General features: G+C 34.5%; 1 protein-coding gene across 8 annotated transcripts in view; it reads right to left on the minus strand.

Moving 5' to 3' along the window:
- Window positions 1-19,717, minus strand: part of CSMD3 (CUB and Sushi multiple domains 3) — a 1,209,558-nt gene that overhangs the window by 569,222 nt on the left and 620,619 nt on the right. For all 8 annotated transcript variants that reach the window (XM_054656949.2, XM_016959787.4, XM_016959790.4 and 5 more), the window contains one exon: window positions 7,502-7,614. In XM_054656949.2, the coding sequence (XP_054512924.1) occupies window positions 7,502-7,614 (113 nt within the window). The remainder of the gene's footprint in view (window positions 1-7,501; window positions 7,615-19,717) is intronic.

The following is a 19,717-nucleotide window of genomic DNA, read 5'->3' on the forward strand; positions in this document are numbered from 1 at the left end:
TATTCCAAAAGTTGTATAGCTTTAGCTCTTAAACTTAGGTCTATAATACATTGCAAGTTGATTATTGTATATTGCATGAGTTAACAGTTAATTTTTTTTGAATGTGGCTATACATCTGTTTCTGCACCATTTAAAACATATGTATCTTTTCTGATTCAAATCTCTAGCTTCTTTGTTGAAAATCAATTGGCCATAATATGTGGGTCTATTTCTGAACTATTCATAACAAAAATCTTAAGGGTGAAAAAATCATTTAAAACATTTATAGAAAGTTTACAGAAAACATTTACTACACAATATGGTTTGAGTGATGAGAAACAATTGTTTCTTTCTGTCATTATCAATCATATAAGGACAAAGGAATTGATGCTACTTCTGAAACACGTTAATTTTTCTCATGATGTGAGAACAAAACTGAATGGGAATACAACTTACTGTGTGTATATAAATATGTAAACATATTTATATTGCTAATATATTAATTTAATTATTACATATTAAATTAATATATTAATTAAATATATTAATTTATATACTATATAAATATTATATATAAATATATAATATATAAAATGGCATTAAGACACAGGTGCTAAGATAAAGACATTTGCTCATGATGAATATATACTGGTAGCAGAAGGTAATCCTCACATTTCTATGTTTCCTTTGCTGAAAAAAAAAGAGCATAGTGAACATTAATTAACTCACATATAACTGTTCCTTCCTGTGGGTACACATTTTTTCTTGGGCCCATCTGCACTGTATTTCCATGTTAACATATTTTTAAAATAAAGAAAGAAATATATCTGAAAGCATTGAACTATAGTATAGACTATTTCTTCTTACTGTTGTTAAAATAAAAACTTTCAGCAAATTAAAATTAACAAAGTTTAACTGAGCAAAGAATGATTCGCAAATCTGGAAGCTCCCAAAACAAACAAACAAAAAAAGGTTTGCAGAGACTTCAGCACTCCTGCATAGTCAAAGATTTATGGACAGAAAAAGGAAAGTGATGCACAGAAAATGGAAGTGAGGTACAGAAATAGCTGGATTGGTTACAGCATGGCTGTAATAAAACCTTATTTGAACGTGGTTTGAATAGTTGGCTGCCTTTGATTGGTCAGAACTCAGTGATTGGTAAAAGAAGAAGTCACATCCTGTTTACTCATTCAGGTAAGTTATGGTTCACTGTGTATGGAGAAACCTTTAAGCTGAACTTAAAATACGTATAAAGAGGAAGATTTAGACTAAACTTAATTTAACACTATGTTGAAATAATTAAACAAAGAGATAACAAATGTGTTTATCAGGGTTCATTTAGTTGAGAGGCTAATTTAGTGACAGAAACTGAACTCACCATGTCTTAAAAAAGAAGTTTACAGCCTCACACAATTGAAAGACCAAGGTCTAGTGTTCCTTTCAGGAACTGCTAAATGTAGGAGTTCCAATTATGTCCACAATGCTATGTCTTTCTTTCTATTCATTGGTTCTGCCATGCCTCTATCAGCAAGTTATTAACATTAAAAAAAGTTATACCAGTATCACCAAGTGAAATCACCCTTAGAATTTACCACCTTAGAAAAAATATTTTCTTTTACCCAGAAACTATATCAATTGCCCCAGATGCTGGACTGATAACCTTTTTTTTTTTTTTGAGATGGAGTCTCACTGTGTAGCCCAGGTTAGAGGGCAGCGGCGCGGTCTCGTCTCACTGCATCCTCCACCTTCCCAGGTTCAAGCAATTCTTCTGCCTCAGCCTCTGGAGTAGTTGGGATCACAGGCACGCACCACCACGCCCTGCTAATTTTTGTATTTTTAGTAGAGATAGGGTTTCACCATGTTGGCCAGGCTGGTCTCGAACTCCTGACCTCAGATGATCCACCCACCTTGGCCTCCCAAAGTGCTGGGATTATAGGTATGAGCCACTGCGTCCAGCCTGGACTGATAACCTTTCAAAGGGAATTCTGATTAGTTTGGCCCAAACCTGTAGAGCTGTACAGAATTAGGAGAAATAAGGTTTATCAGAGTCTAGAATAGTTCAGTCACTAGTACAAAAAGAAAGAACTGCCAGTCAGGGATAAAAGCAGATGCAGTCAAAGAGAGAAAGAGAAAAAATTTATCCCCTTGAAATTAATGTACCCATAAGTAAAATATTGGTATGCTATATCTTTATTATTTTTTTCAAAGAAACTTTTGTTAAAAAAGAAAATGTACATGAAATGTCCATATATTTGAAAATTATTGTGTATGACCTGGAAATTTTTCTAACAAAATATAAGTGACCAGCATTAATTGAAGAAGAGATCTGAAGAGATTTATAGTCAAAGGAACAAAAATTAAATTTGTTAAATATTTACTTTTAAGTAAAAACGTCCAGACAGTTTTATGGCTAGGGTCTTTCTTACTCTAAAAAACATGTAACTTTTATGTTTGTTATTCATACTATTCCAAGTCACTGACAAATTTCCTGACTCATTCTTTAATACTACCATATTCTAAAACTCAAATTTTATAAAACCAACACAAAAAGAAACTCTAATTCAAATTCACAAATATAATTATTTTAGTCAAACTGTTAGCAAATTGATCCCAGGGTGTACTAAGGGATTGGTCATCATGTTCAAGGTTTTATTACAGAAATGAAAGTTTGTCCCAGTACTGGAAAAAAAAACTGAATACAGTTAAAGGAGAGACATAATTAAATACATGATTGTGTCAATGGATACAGAAAAATGTTTGACTGGAAATTAGATGAAACGTATTTGAACTCTCTGCAGTTGGTAAAGATTCTTTTCCACATACCCTTGTCAAATATATTAAATGTTCAAATATAAAGTAACTGCCATCCAAAGAAGAAAAGACAGAAATGCTAGCTCTCATCACTATAATTTAATGGAATTTTGAGGGGTCCAATCTTCTCCTACAATAGACCTCTGGCAAAAATTATAAGATTGAGGATGAAGACAAATATGCTGAGGATGGTAGAGGGAATTCAAGAACGCACCTGAGTCTCAGATAAAAATAACACTGGTGTATACCCTCTAGACATGTCATGTGGCAACAGTAAACACATGTTTGTTTAAGCCACAATTAGTTGGGTTTTCTGTAATGTGCCAATACATGTCTTCCTAATTATTACAATGCCTAATCATGAAATAATTAAAATTAACAAAAGCATTAAATACTGTGGCCAAATACCACACAAATATACAAAAATCAACAATTTTTCTTTACAAAAGTAATAATCAGTTAGCATTCCTAAATAATTCAAGTCTTAAGAAATACCAAGTAACTACATGAAAATAAAAAAAAATGCACACATCTCCTATGTGAAATCAGATGGTTTTTGTCTGTGTGTGTGGTTGTGCATGTGCACGTGCATGCCTATGTTTTATTTTGATGTGTACCTGATGAGCTAAGGAGAGCTCAGTAATTTAACTCAATCTTTTGGTGTTCTCCTGCTCTTCACACTGATTAGGGTTTCCAGCTTTTCCTAAAAATCCCTCAAAATCACTTAGGATATAATATTGCATAATGGAAAAAAGAATGAAGTCAGTAAACTCAGAGTTGCAACTATATTCTGCAATATGATTATGATTAACCATTCATGTTCATTCATTTATTCAGGCATCCCACAAATATTTGTTGTTTGCTTTCTGTATGTTAGGCATCAGGCTAGATTCTGGGAATACAGCAATAAACAAAGCAGACCAAACTTCCTATCATCATGGGGCTTAAATCCTAGTCAGTTTTCTCATCTGTAAAAATGAGTAATAATTCTTACCTCTTATCGTTCTAATCAGATTTAATGAGTTAATGTAGGCAAAATAATTGGAATATGCAAGGCTCTTCATAATTGTTAATTATTGCTCTAATGTTCCTTAAGCTAAGACAAAGTTGAAAATATATCCAAAAAGTAGCTCAATGTTAATGGATGTTAATGTGTCCATTGAAAAGAACTCTCTTTTTTTCTTGCATTCTGATTAATATGCAATTTGGAATAATGACCCTGTAAAAACAACGAAACAAAACTAATGTTTCTAAGGGAAATGGGGCAAGGTGGACAGCTAGGTTATACTTCCTTTTCAGCAAGACATTTAGTTCACATCTTAAATAATAGTTTTGGCAAACAAAAAAAATCTCCTGTGAATCAGAATGGCCACGACTTTGTTACATCTACAAGGATGTTACTGATTTTTAAAAGTTAGGAATATCATTAACTACCCAAGAGTTCGGTGGCATTTTATTCATTTATGCTATGGTATACAGTAATCAGCACACTGTCATGAACAGAAACACGAAATGAATCCTAGTTGAATAAAAATTAACTAAGTTTAGAATTAAGGACTGTTTTCTTGATTTGCAACATTTGTTGCCTTTTTATATTTTAAAATAGACATTGTCCAAACTCCATAGAAAAAAGCATTCATAGTTCCACAGATTTAAAGCAGAAGTTCTAAAGTTAATGATAACTTAATCAGGTAATTATGTACTATTTTACATTCATACATAAATTTTTGTTCCTCTGTCAATAGTACAGTCTTAGAACAGTCATTTTCAAACTATATTTTTTGGAGTCCTAAGGTTCTTCCTACATTTGGAGGGAATGAGAAGCAATCAGATCAACTGAAGGTACCAAGTCTTCTTCCCATCCTTGTTCTACCAGAGAAGCCCAGCTTTTAATCTTTTTTCTATTTTGAGTTTCTAACAGAAGACGTCATTTGAAATTATATTTTCTTTAAAATAAAGTTTCAAAAACACTCTCTTAATTAGTAAAACAAAATTTAGGAATAAAACTATATCACAAAAAACAAGGACTAAATTACACATTTTAGTCACTATGTTTAAAATGTTAAAAATTTGAGACAAACTACTCAATAAATAGATATATTTAATTTAGAGGAGATCTACATTTAATACTGTCTCATGCAAAATCTACAGATTACAAAACCAGAAGATATCTTTAGACAAATCTGGAAAGGTTTTTAGCAGGTGTTCCATTTAGAACCAACACACTACTCAACAGAGAGCATGGTAATTATGAAAATTATTTTTAGTAGGTGAACTTGCTAAAACTATGTGCACATCAAAATTTGTAACTTCTCAACGTGAACCCTACTTCAACTCTGAGCTCAGGTTTTAAATTATGGAGAATGCAAAAACATGATTTTCACAGTACAAAAAAAATCCTGGTAAACTAAACTTTTGAGGACATATTTTGCTTAGTATTACCTAATTAATATAGGCCTAATATAAATACCTAATTTATATAGGTTCATTTATTCAGTTTAATTGAACAAATAATTATTAGCTACCTATAATGATGGCATGGATATTGCTAGCAGAAATACAAAGACAAGTAAGATATATTTTCTATTTAGTTATATAATACATATGATTCACGGTTTATAAAATAGAGGAAGTGGTCTTCTGTGATGGGTAGAGCTAACGAAGTCTTCACAGAAGAGTAAATATTTGAACTTTGCCTTGAAGGATGAGCGAGGAGGTGCTAAGTTAAAATTAAAAACAGTGATTCAGGTAGATTTACTGAATGTCCAAAGAAGCAGAGTTGTGAAACAACTTGCAGGGTTCAGAGAGTTATGGATAATTTGGTAAAATTAGAGTTTATGGAAAAAGAAAATTAGATGGAGAAAGCTGGAGGAAATGATGTATGGAGATTTTTTATTTTATCTCTAGGGATAAAAAAACAGAGAATTTTGAGCATGAGAGTAATATGATCATCACTCTGATGCTGGAAGATTATCATTAGTAATGTGCAGCAGGTTGGACTGGGAGAGACACTTCAGTCTAAGGAAAAGGAGGGAGAAAAAGAAGGGCATTATTCATTTAGAATGTCCTGGGTTGGTTTCAAATATATCATCTCTGTGAATTGTTTAATTACTATTGTTGAAAACTGAGCAGACGGAGAACAATATAATGTTTAATTGTGCTGCTCTACAATGTACTTCCAGCTCTTGAACCGCAGCAGAGGGGATAACTGTGTAAATATCGATAGAACTCCCTGTTGCTCCAACCTATTCATGAGTTTTAATAAATGTTTCTTGTTCAAGCATTATCATTAATAATTCATACAGTTTCTAATGTTTAAATCACTATAGATTTTCTGACAGGTAACCTTCGTAAGATGGAGAAAATAACAGAAACACAGGAATATAAGAATGCCAGGTTTCCTTAGCCATTTAGAAGGAGAAGGGGAAGAAACAGAAAAAAGATACATTTCAAGAAGTATGACTAGGTGAGAGGATCTGTACTCCAAATCAGCATTACACAATATTTCCAAGTAACAAATGTGCACATAGACCCCCTGCATGTAAAATACAAGTTGCCGGAAAAAAAGACAGATAAATACATGTAACATAAGCCAATTGTTCTTTAAATTTTGTAACCTTGTTTTATTTACTGGGGATAGAGGTGGATTTTAAATTGAGGAGGAATATATTAAAACTATAATTAAGCTAACCTTTTTAATAAACTGGCATTTACATAGATTTCTTGAACTATTCAAATTAATACAGTACCAAATTTAGTCACACACAAAAAAACACAGAATTAATGTGTTCTGTCTCTCTGACAACATCATGCATTCATTTTCATGTGTCCAGAATCAAAAGCATGACAGTGTTTGTAAGAGAAAATTCTAATTGAAAATTATTATGCAAGTAAAAGAATTTTTCACAGTAATTATTTAATTGGTAAGATAGAAAATAATAATTTTTACCACAATAGTAATGATAAATTCAAGCAACATAACATTCTGATGATCTCTTGTATATTTTTGTTTTTAAAAAATAGATTTTTAATTGAGCTTATTAGTACTTTTTTCAGTCAGAATTGCAAATTTGCATTTCTAATATGCACATTGTGTGTATGTATTGGTTTTAATCAAGGTCCAACATGTGTGGAAGATATCTATGACCTCACATGCTTGCATCTATTTCTGATAAATGAAACTAGAATAAAATATTTTGTTAAACACACATAGTTAATCATTGATCTGTATCTTTACTGACACTGGGATGGGCAAAAGCAATTTCACAAATTTGTGATCTATGATTTATATGTTTGATAGATTACAAAAAAAGATTTGTACATTGGAATATTTAGGGATTTCAGACCTTTACTGTTATATTTAAGTATTTAATAATTAGTAGAATCTTTGCCAGGAAAATTACTTAAAGTACATAAAATCACATGTCTATTTTGGGGAAGGCTAGGAGTCTACAGTGATTGAAACACAAGGATAGTATAATATACTGGGAGAAAGATGAGGTATGCAAAATAGACACATTTTAAAGGAAAAACTCATTTTATTTAAAGATAAGTGTAATTAACATTTGTAGTTAAGGAGGAAATGATCTTTGTTGAAATGTAGCATGTGTTCTGCAAAACTTTTAATTTTGTAGATGCAATTAAACGTGAATTTAAAAATATTCTCTGGTGGTATTAAGATAACATTTCCTATGTAGAAATTAATCATTACCTTTGTAGTTAACCTTGAAACCAACAGATCCAACACTTTCGTCCGTTTGAAGGTGCAGCCACATTTGGCTACTCATGCTCACTATCAAGTCTGGTACAAAGCTTCCAGTCAGCCTAAAAAGAGATGGACAAAGAAGGGAGAGATGGGTTATTAAAACATCCTCTGCATACAAATTATAAGACAGATGTGTTTCTCAATACTTTCTTTGCTAGAAAAAAAAGTCAGATAAACATAGAGGAGTATGTGTTGATGTGACAGAAGAAAAAACTACACAATTTAGTGATCAAGGTTATTATAAAAATATTATTCTGTGTTTAACTAGGAAAGATCTTTCATGTTCCTGAGGCAAGGTCATGATATTTTAGACCATCAAAAAGTCCTACACAGTACTTCCTTTTGAACTGAAAAGAAAAGGAGGATCTATACAAATATTCAAGTATTTTTAACACCACAAATATATCTTAACATTCCCAGTTTCACAGAACTTTGTTCTAGAGAAATATTGTTAAAATATTTCTGTGCAAAACAATAAAGTGGCCAAGAGTATAACCGAACCCTTTGCAATACTGATGTCGAATACACAAGCCTTAAAATATAGTACCTACATTATAGGCTGCCCATGTCACATATGTTTTTCTGTAAATAGTTTTATTTAAAGAAATATGCTGCAAATCTGATGCAGCATAACTGTATCCATTCATTACTAATCCCTCATTCAGTAATGCACAGTTTTGTAACCATAAGAAGGGAAATTACTTCACGTTTTGTCTATCATCAATGATATTGTAGTTGTATATTAGAACTGAAGCCAAAGGTCATTAGAAGGATGAAAGCAAATTAGTAAATAAGACCTTAGGTTGCGGGGAAGTCCATCAAGAATAGGAAAGAGGAAAAAATGGATTCACTGCAGAGTAAATGTCCACATTGATAAGAGATTCTAAATTATATACAGAAAGACAGGTTTCCAAAGGAAGAAAATACTGAATGTTTGCCTACTTTATTGCTAAAACCATAAGGATTGCTGGAAAATTACATCAGGAAAGTATAAAGTTTCCTTTCATTGTAAAAACCTACGAGAGTGTTTAGTCTCTTAAATAGTGGCTCCACTATGAATACACCAGCAGAGGGCAGTGTAGTTGACCATATCCTGGAAGTGACTATGGCAGCAAAATGCCCTGTGCGTAGTCAACTATTAAAACAAACCTCATTTGTAGTACAAGTATCTAACCAGTGGCCAGTGTTACAGGATTTATGGGAATTTGTCACAAAGAAACTTGGTAAACTACTATTATTTAATTATGGGATTATATATTACACTGAAGAACACCCTAAGATACCAAGATACCATAATGCATCATGGAACTTTAGATTATCTTCATTTCCTTCTTCCTGCCAAAAAACATTTTAAATTACCATAATATAAAACAAACTCACACATATATATTGTCCATATATACACATAATCATTTGAAACATCTTTTAATTAAATTTTGGGGCATGTGAACTTTCAAATTGGTGATTCTTAGGTAGCAGTTTTTTGAGCTACTGTAGAGAGGCAGTTGCAGGTTTATGGGCAAGGGTAAACACTCCAGCTTGGAGGCAGAATAGAAAGTAAAGTAAACCCATTATTAAACGGGAATGAGAGCTTATATTTACATAGCATGTACATCAGCTATACCATATCAAACATACCAGCAAACTACCTCAAAGAGAATACTAAGAGTTGTTTTTCTGGGAAAATTGAAGTATTGCTCTTTGTTACATCCTCCTATAACATTCATAATCCTGAACTGTTCTATTATCCTGAAACTTCTAGAATGGTATTTTGTCAGTTCATGAAGAACAACTAACACTTGCAAGCTAAATTGTTCCCTTACTAACTTATCCTATTGCCCTGATTTCACCTAGTTCCCAACTCATTGCTGGTGTAAGGGTATATGTCATCTAAAAATAATAATAAAATATATATATTTTTAAATTTTCTGATGTCAAAAATTAAAACTCCCCTCAACTTCTCTTTAGCATTTCTTTTAGAAAACTTGAAATTATAAGTTCCATTTATTTTAGATGTATCGAAATATTTTAATAGTTAAATGAGACTTTTGCCAGTTTTTCATTCCTGGAATTTCTCTCTTGGTGGCTTTGGAGCCACCTCTTTAAACTGTGAACATCAAAGAGGATGATGCCCTGTCTCTACTTTTCTGGGGAGTTAAAGCCTAGGTACTTAGTACTTAGCTCTTTGATTTAACTTCCTGCTTGTCATAATGATAGGAAATGTTTTATTTTTTGTTTTGATGAAGGCAATTAACATGTATGCAATGGATTGTATATTCCTAGCTATATATTATTTCTCTTTTTTGCAATCTCCTTAGCAGATTTCCTATGATGCACATCACAGTTTGGTTTAATCCTATTCAACAGAAAAACTGTTTCATTTTTCCCTCCATTTTATGGAGAGCTTTTACTGAGCTGGCAAAAGATTTTATTTTTAACCACATTTCCCCAACTACTTGGTAAAGAGGATTGGGATATGAATGGTAGTTTTGAATTGAGTGGACCCCACAGCAGCCATATTATAATTATAATTATAAAAGTTCTCCCTTCTTGATCTTTGCTTTTTTGAAATAGTATCTGGATAGACCACTCTCTCCAAACTCAAATTTTATTAATTTAAAATTTATTAATTTAAATTTAAAATTTTAAATTTTATTAATGAGTATGCATGGGTAATCTGGACTCAAATCCCATCAGGATTACAATTAACTTTGATGGTGGAAAAATAGGGGAAGCCAAGGATATTGCCTGCAATTCTTTCTCCTAAACAGCTAATATCTCTGTCATATTTGGAATACATACAAGTACCAAACCTTTCAGAATTTGTTATGATTCTTTGACCTCATCCCCAGCAAATGAACTGCTGGCATTTATTGGATACATATTATTCTTGGTGGAAACTTAAAAAGATCTGCATAACTAGAAGGAAAGATTGAGAAGAATGGAAGAGGAAATGGATAAATTAAAGGCACTTTCATTGATTCTTCTTCCTTTTTCTGCTATCTCTGCTCTTTCTGCATCCCTTGTGTCTCTTTATCCTTCTCTGCCTTAGTAGACTCCTGAGAAGATCAAAGCAATGGTGTTTTAGACCTCCAGTTCTCCTAGTTAGTGTATTTCCCTACAAAGGACAAGGCCACAACTTCTTTCGCTGATAATGAATTATCTGCCTTGTTTGAGGAAACAGATTTGTGTGCCTCATGCCCTAACCCTGAGCCTAGTCAATGTTTTAGCACATATTGTGCCCCCAAAAGTCACTTATCATTTATATTTCATGTATTTAGGAAAGCAGAAATTATGAAGGAACGTGATTGGGGAATAATTGGGAACTTGTATAAAAGACTGTCCCCACATGAAGACAAAAAGATGTAGAGTGGTCTCACTTGCTATTTGGAAAAAAAAATAGTCTTAGTCTAATAAACAGTAACATGGAAAATAAGCCAAAAAGTCATATAATTCTACATTTATCTTGTCACAATGTGAGAAAGACCAGCTCTTATTTGATCACCAGTGAAGCTGATGCCATTGAGAAGTTATACAGACCTCCTTGCCAGCCGATATATCTCAAATAAAAGCTTCTTTTCTCTGCTTCCCAGAAGTTTGCAGGCATCCTCTGCAGCATGTTTTCAGTTTACAGTCCCGGGCATGGAGATTTGCACAGGATACAGTGTGGAGTTCTGCAATCAGCAGACTCCACTCATGTGATGGAACAAGCACACTGGGGACCAGAAGATCACCCATTGAACCAAGAGGTAGATAACTGTTCATCACCCTCCACAAATAAGGGATAACTAAGAGATTTGGAGACTCACTGAAAGTAACTCCTTATAGCTGTACTCGAAATCTTTCCTCTAAAAGTGAGCTGCGTGAAACTGCAATGGTGTATCTGAAAGACAAGGGAGTCTGCCATTGATTTCCATTAGCAGTTTGTTGAGGCTTTCTCAGAATCTACCGGTATGGATCCAAGGGTAGTTCAAAATTTTTGTCTCAGGTCCCTTGATGACTATCCAAATTCAAATTAGAGGAAGGGTATTAGGATGGCAAGGACAGATTCAAATGTTAGCAGCAGTTACTTAGTTTTGGGACAATCTAGAGAAATGTGAAGAAGAAAATAAATTTAAAAAAAAAACTGATATGTTAATTATCCAGTAAGAACTATTTAGTAAAAGGCATAACCCCTATTAAGGCCAGCCTGTAGAGTGAGCAAAGAAAGAAAATAAAACCATATGCCATACTGCGAGAAGCCAGATGTTGGAGGCGGGATTGGAGAAAAGAGAATCCAGAGGATACAGCAACTGCAGAAATAAGGGAATCAGGAAAGCCCAGAAGGCTGGGAAATAATTTGGGAATGACCTAAAACTGACAGATTGAGGGGATCTCAGATGTGGGACCTGATGATACGTACATTTCAATAACTTTCTCTCATGCTAACTCATTGCATTTTTTTATTTTATTTTTTTTTTTGAGATGAAGTCTCGCTCTGTCACTAGGCTGGAGTGCATTGGCGCAATCTCGGCTCACTGCAACCTCCAACTCCCGGGTTCAAGCGATTATCCTGCCTCAGCCTCCTAAGCAGCTGGGACTACAGGTGTGCACCACCACACCCAGCTAATTTTTGTATTTTTAGTAGAGACGGGGTTTCACCACGTTGACCAGGATGGTCTGAGTCTCTTGACCTCATGATCTGCCCGCCTCGGCCTCCCAAAGTGCTGGGATTACAGGTGTGCATTTTCTAGTAGTTGCTGGTGCTACTTATTCTGTGATTTCCCCAGAAAAGTCTTACTTTCCATCTGGTGTTAATGAACACACGTTGTTGGTATTTTGAGTTAGCCTTCTACTTGCTCTTTTTCTTCTGTAGTTCCCACACAAATAGGGCCTCATATTGGGAATAGGTTTTCTTAGTTTTCTCCTGATCCTCCTGTAAACCTATTGCAGGGAGACCTGCTGGGAAAATTAAAGACTACCATATTCTATATTCCATAGGGAGTGTCTGTGGAACTCCCTGGAATAAAAGGAATCTGATTACTGTGTACCTTCTGAAAGAAAAGGGGTATTCTGAAAAGCAGCTTTCTCACACTGTGCTGGATAAGTGCCCTGAACTGAAACAAATCAATTCATCACTTTGGGCCCTAGCAAGTGGTTTAGTTTGAGGTGTAGAATCAATAGAAATTCTTTACAAAAAACATAAGCAATGGCCATGTGTCAAACAATACCCTTCGTCAAAGGCTCTACTAGAAGAAATAAACACAGTTAAAAAAATTCAAAGACAAGTGGTAATTTTATAAAGACACTCACCCTGTAATATTAATACTGCCATACTTCCAGAAAGGAAAGAAGGTAAATGTGATAAAGATGATTGACCTGTGTACAAGATCTTAAAGAAGAAAATAAATTTATTGCTCCATTCACGCCTTTAGTTTCTAACATCAGAAACTTTAGTACTTTGCTACCATCCTCTGCAAAGTTTTTTCTCCGATTTATCTATGATCTGTTTTTTCTCATTGCTCTAGTAAACAAGTTTACATTTCTGTTGCTGTTTGCTGTTTTACTTAGAAAGGAGTTCAGTATTTATGAAAAAGTATTCAAGGATTTCCTGACTCTCCTTCCATTTCTCTAATCATTTACAGAAAAAACTAAAAGAAATTTGTCCCAGTGGGGGATCTGTAAGTCATCAGCATGTTGATGGTTTGCTGGTAGGCTCAGAAACTAAAGAGCAATAAAAAACTGACACTTCAGCTTTGTTACAACTCCCCCTTCACAAGGGCATAAGCCTTCAATAGACAAATTGCAAAATTGCCAAACTAAGATAAAATATTTAGAGAATCTGTTGATGCTGAAGGCATTATGTAGGCCTTAAAAAAAAAAAAAAACTATTTTGGGGACTAGTAGAATATTGTGGACAGTGAATTTCAGCTTTTGTAAAGTGGCCAAAACTCTAATGAAATAACTGTGTAATAATTCCTCGGATCCTTTTATTTGGTCAGTAGAATCTGAAGAAGTGTTCCAATTAAAATTGGCTATAGTATAAGCTTTGGGAGTTCCAAATTTTGCAAAGACTTTCCACTTGCTTTGCTATGAAAATAAAGCGGCTACTTTTGGAATTTTAACTCAAAAGTTGGGAATATATGACACACTAATAACAAATTTCTCAGTTTCCTTGGAGGTAGTGGCACTGTTGATGACAAGATGCTGTGGAAGTAGCAGATAAACTTTTAAAAAGGCTCAAGCCCTTACCTGCAGTCACTTATATGCGTGTCCCACATGCTGTGACAGCTATCTTACAAGTGCAAAAAATCCAGAATGTGTGGGTATGCCAACAGACTAGTTAAGAACAAGCATTGATCCCAGTATTGTGCTTAGGAGATGCAATATCCTAAATCATGTTACTCTTTTACCAGATCCTGATCAAATAGATGATCATGATTGTATTACAGGGGTAAGAGAAGACACTAAGCTCTGATGAATTTATCTGATATTCTTGTCTGTAATGAGGCAGAGAAAGGATGGGGCCTCGCTTCAGCTCACCTCCACGAGAACATCCTTTCTTGCATTCCCCCGATCACAAACCTATACCACTACTTCACTGATAACATACCTGTTAGTAGTCATACAAGGAAAAAAGCCATTCTATGTTCTTCTTCTGTGCTCTCATAATGTGTAACCACGCCGTTTGTTTAAATAATTCCAGAAACTGGCCTTAGGAGATTCGAAATCAAACCAAGTTTGCAGTTTCCCACCTTGGGAAGGAATGCTGCACAATTGATTTACAGCCCTGTTGCCGCTGGCCAGACCACCAGGTGGCCCACTGCTCAAGATAACCATCACAATAAGATATGCTGACCCATGTACTCTACCACTTATGTGCTGTGCACAGAACAGTCTGTGTACCTTACCCCTGATGTCAATTCCCATGAGTTACCTAGTAAAGAAAATCCCTACTGGCTTTTTTTGGAGAGCCAGCTGGAGGACCCTTGTGACTCTGCCGTCTCCCTAGTGCTTAAGCACAAGCCCTGAAATAAATGCCTTGTCTGGGAAATCTGCTGGGCCTCATGTTAATTTCTATTACATAGGGAGCCAAAGAGCCTGTGGTTTTTAGCAATGACAATTTAATAATATTTACTGGTGGACATGTACTTGGGATAAAAATGGCCCGATTTAAGGTTTTGTATGCTATGATGACCTCTTATACGACATTTTGAAAGCTTATGCTTTGCCTAGAATTAAGCTGACACAAGCAGCACAGTTAATAGAAGTTACTGGAGTTGCAATTCTTGATAGGTAGGTAGGTAGGTAGGTAGGTAGGTAGGTAGGTAAGGTAGGTAGGTAGGAAATACATGTTTGGTGTCCATCACATAGGAGAGCAAATTTGGAGAAATAGAAGCTTCTCAACTTTGAGGGGAAGTAAAATATCTCATGGAAAACTGATAGCTGATTTTTTAGAAGCTGTACAACTGTCCTGTCAGATCAGTAACCATTTGTAGAGCTCACATAGAGCAGAATGACACAATTTTTAATGCAACTATTTTGCTGACAGAGCTGCAAAAGCAACTGTTAAAATGTAACAGATTGTAAACTTGGAAGCCTCACTTTTAATACAAGAAACTTTTGTTAATTTTCAAAAATATGCTTCACAAAAGGAAACTGATGAATGAATTATAAAGGAGGATAAAACATTTGACTGAACTATGAAAATTACCTAATAAAGTAACCCCTATACCATAATTATTATTCATTTGATTAATAATGTGTCATTGACATACTCATCTAAGTAAAATGGGGACTTTAAAGACCCCAGACTATTACTGTACTTACATAAAAATAAAATTATTCCAAAAATATTAAAGAGAGGAGCTGTTTGTCAGAAGAATTATTTACAGTCTATTCCTAAGGTACATGTGGCAGTTTTCCCCAACCAGCTTTCCCAGAAATTAAGTGGCAGTTGGATTTCATAGAATTAATGTCTACAAAAAGTAAGATATTTTGTCTAGTTATAGTATATATGATGTTTGGATGGTCTGAAGTCTTTCCGTCTTTAAATGTGAATGTGCAAGCCCGGTAAAGTATCTTTTAATACCCATGATTTCCACTTTGGGGCTACAGAAGCATAATGAATCAGAGAAAGGAAGTCATCTTATTGTGATATCCTACCTTGTTTTAACTGGAATTGCCTCTCCCTTAGCTGAGAGAGCCGGACAGACTCCATTTTGGTTCCTTCACTTGCAGCCCCTTACCCACCCCCACTTTTCTTCAAGGACTTAACTTGTGCAAGCTGACTCCCAGCACATCAAAGAATGTAATTACTGATAAGATACTGTGGCAAGCTATATCCGCAGTTCCCAGGAATTTGCCCAGTCGATAGTACCCTAAGCCCCCGCATTTGTGTCCGGTTGATAGCACCCAAAGCCCCGCGTCTATCACCTTGTGATGGATTTAAAGCCCCTGCACCTGGAACTGTTTGTTTTCCTGTAACCATTTATCTTTTTAACCTTCTTTTGCCTGTTTTACTTCTGTAAGATTGCTTCAGCTAGGCTCCCCCTCCCCTTTCTAAACCAAAGTATAACAGAAAATCTAGCCCCTTCTTCGAGGCCAAGAGAATTTTGAGCGCTAGCCGTCTCTCGGTCGCCAGCAATAAAAGGACTCCTGAATTAGTCTCAGAGTGTGGCGTTTCTCTACAACTCGCTCGGTTACAACATTATTATCACTGTCACCTAGTAATTATGCAATTATTTATAGATTTCTATAAGATGAATGGAACTCATTTGCTGAGATTAGGCAATATACTGGATAAAAATGGCCTAGCATTTTACTGTTAGCATTGTCAAAAATTAGAATGACATCCGCAAACAAGCGTGATATTTTTCCCCTTTGAATTAATGGTTGCCAGACCTATGAAATTCAGTCAGAAACCATGTCCTGTGCCCAATTTAACTGAATTCTCTCTTAATCATGTTCATACTTCAAGGTGCTTCTTTCTTCCCTAGAATCCCTAAGACACAAAATCATATGGACCTGGAAGGACCTGTTGAAAGAAATTTGCCACCCTATTGACCAGGAGATTCGATTTATCTGAAAGTGTTCCAGAGGTAAGATTAGCTGATCCTGTGCTAGAAGGATCAAGTGCTCTTGATGATCCACATGGCTAGCAAAGTGAAAGAAAATCTCACGCAGATTCATATGGAGCCAGCACCTCAGAAGAATTTGACAATAGTTCCTACAAAGGACTCAAAAAAATTTTCTAGATAAGTAATTTTGGCTCTGAACTCAACTGAAAGAAGAAATTCTAGTGAGCTTATGCTCATAGACTGCTTTGTTGTCCTATTCACAGTAACATTATTTCAATTACTTTAAGAACCACATTTTATTTTAAAAAAATGTTATTTGTTACACTACTTTTTCTTTGTGTACTCCTGGTAATAATAGTTCCCACAATCACTTATTTCCAAACAGCTTGGAATTGGACTCCCAGTGATTAAGATGGGCTTAATGTTCCAGTCACCCTAACTAAACTTTAGAAAATTTTAGGTGGGTTTCTTTCTGACTACAGGTTCCTGACCTACTGTTTCTTAAAGCATTTAAGTTTAAAAAAAACTTGCAATTATAAATTCATTCTCTACCCCTTTGGATGTAAATATTCAACAAAGAATATCTTTCTCAAGAACCTCCAAGCCATTCCTTTGAAATGTAATCATTGAAGGAGGTAGCACCTGTCTCCCAGTCTCTATGGGAGGATAGGAGCTTAACTTCAACAAGAAACAATTGAAACGCAGATGGTCTGTATATATTGACTAATCTCTCATCTAAAGCTTTCCAGTGATTTTCCATTAACTCACTCCACTGCTTAAAAACCCTCCCACTTTTTGTTTCAGCAGAGTTGAGTTCAGTCTCTCTCCCCTACTGCAATAGTTTTGGGAAAAGTCTTGTTTGTTTGACTTGTCTGGTGCAATTTTTCTTTTACACAAGAATAGGTATGATCTGCTTATAAGTTCAACAGTCCAATTATTGGCAGAGTAAAAGTGAGACCATCTTCTTACTAATTTTTTAATAATCCCAAAGTAAAAGTAACTAATATGTGTCTAAATATTAATCCATAAATTTCACACATACAGGCACACACAATTTTTTAACTGATTTAAATGGAAGGATAATTTAGAATGAAAAACATCTAATTAACAGACAAACAAATCTGACGTTTATAGGTAAGACTGCAAATGATAAGTCTAATATAAGTTAATTAGCTTTGGGACACAAGTCTCTCCAGTCCAAATATCAATATAGAAACAAAAGTAAATGTCTATTATTTGCAGAGATTTAATTGACTGTTATTATAATTAAATTATTGATTTGGGCTTATGTGAAACCTATAGGCTTTTCCCACAAGAATTGTAACAATTAAAGTCATGTATATTAAATACTGGAAGTTCAATCTGTACCCTTAAGAGGTGCCTCATAAGGATACTAGAAAATGGTTGTGTTTTCCATCTCCAAAAAATTTGGAAAAATGAAATAAATGCTAAAAGTCCTAGATTATCTTATAAATGTAATATTACTTATGTGATTGATGAAAACTCTGAATAAGTATTTTGGCCCTCCAAAAAATATTTTATTTAAAAATTTAGATATTTGAGTTCTAGGGTTAAGTTACACCTTAGGCTTGGTTTAGTAAGATGTCATGAGGATCTACAAAAATAATATTCAAATAGATAATTATTTGAAAGTATAAGCAATGTAGATACCACAACAGTTTATAAAATTAATGGATGATGGAGAATTTTTGTTCATGGCTAATCAAGAATCTGCTTGAACTATTCACTATTGGTTCACTTAAATAATATATTTAAAGGTTATTCCTTCAAGGCTAATAATACAATAAATTTATAAATTAATTCAATTATATTTCTGATAATTACCTTGCTTTGTATTTTACATTGGATTTGCTATATATTTTAATAACTGCAAACTGCCCAGAGAAGAGTAGAAACAGCAATACACATAATTTAATAATTATCGTGTTATAAAATAGTAACAAGAAAGAAAACTTCTAAGTATAAATACAAATCTTTAAAAAAATGTAAAAATTTTCTTGAAATTATAAAGGTAAGAGAACTCCCCCAACCCCCCTTCTCTTTAGAATTTCCTATAGAAAACCTGAAGTTGTAGATGCTTTCTTTTTCTTTCAGATATGTGTAAATGTTTTCAAAGCTAAAGAAAACTCTTACAAGTTTTACATTCTAAGAATGTCCTTCTTAGAGGCCTTGGAGCTATCTTTTTGAAATAAGAACATCAAGGAAGATTGTATCCTGTCTTCCTGTTTCACTGAGTGTTAAAGCCTAGGCACTTGGCTCCATTATGTAACTTCTTGATTATTATAAAGATAGAAGTGTATATTTTTCTTTTGATAAAGACAATCAACATGTGTGTAATGGATTATATCTGTCAAGCTATATAAAAAGGGTGAGGTTTCTCTTTTTTGAAATCTCCTCTACAGATTGCCTATGATGCAGATCACAATCTGGCTTAATTTTTATTTAACGGAAAAGCTGTTTCATTTCTTTTTACATTTTGTGAAGCGGATTCATTGGGTTGGTAGGTGATTTTATTTTAATTATATTTTCTCAATACTTGATGTCTCACTGAAAACCCTGCTCTTTGTATAAAAACTCAATGGCCAATTCTTCTCAGCTCCCTCTCAAACACCTTGGTTTAGATTCAAATGGTAGAAACCTTCAACCCTGACAGTAAAGGATGCTGTGGGCTACAGAGGAAAGAGTCATATTCTTGTAAGACTCTCAAATGAGTCTTTAAATAGCTGTGTTACAGTAAGTAGTCAGACATGAGCAGGGCAGGAGAGGGCCTCCCCACACCAGGAATATTAGGTGATCATCAGGTGATGGCCAGGCAGTTATTAAACTGTCTATCTAATTGATGCAGCCAGCAGGAGGGAAAGGCAGTCTCCCAATAGATAGAAACACCTGAAACTGGTGATCAACAGCTTCCTGATAAGATCTCAGGAGTTGGGTGAGTGGGCTTAAACATGTATGCTAAGAGGTAAAACATTGGAGTTTAACTGTAACACTTGACTGGTAAGAGGAAAAATGCCTCAAGTACACAAGCATAGAACTTCAGTAAACACACTGGGCATGTGGCCCATCCCAAGTGCTGGCAGGC

Source organism: Pan troglodytes, chromosome 7, assembly GCF_028858775.2.
Source record: "Pan troglodytes isolate AG18354 chromosome 7, NHGRI_mPanTro3-v2.0_pri, whole genome shotgun sequence".
NCBI classification, from domain to species: domain Eukaryota; kingdom Metazoa; phylum Chordata; class Mammalia; order Primates; family Hominidae; genus Pan; species Pan troglodytes.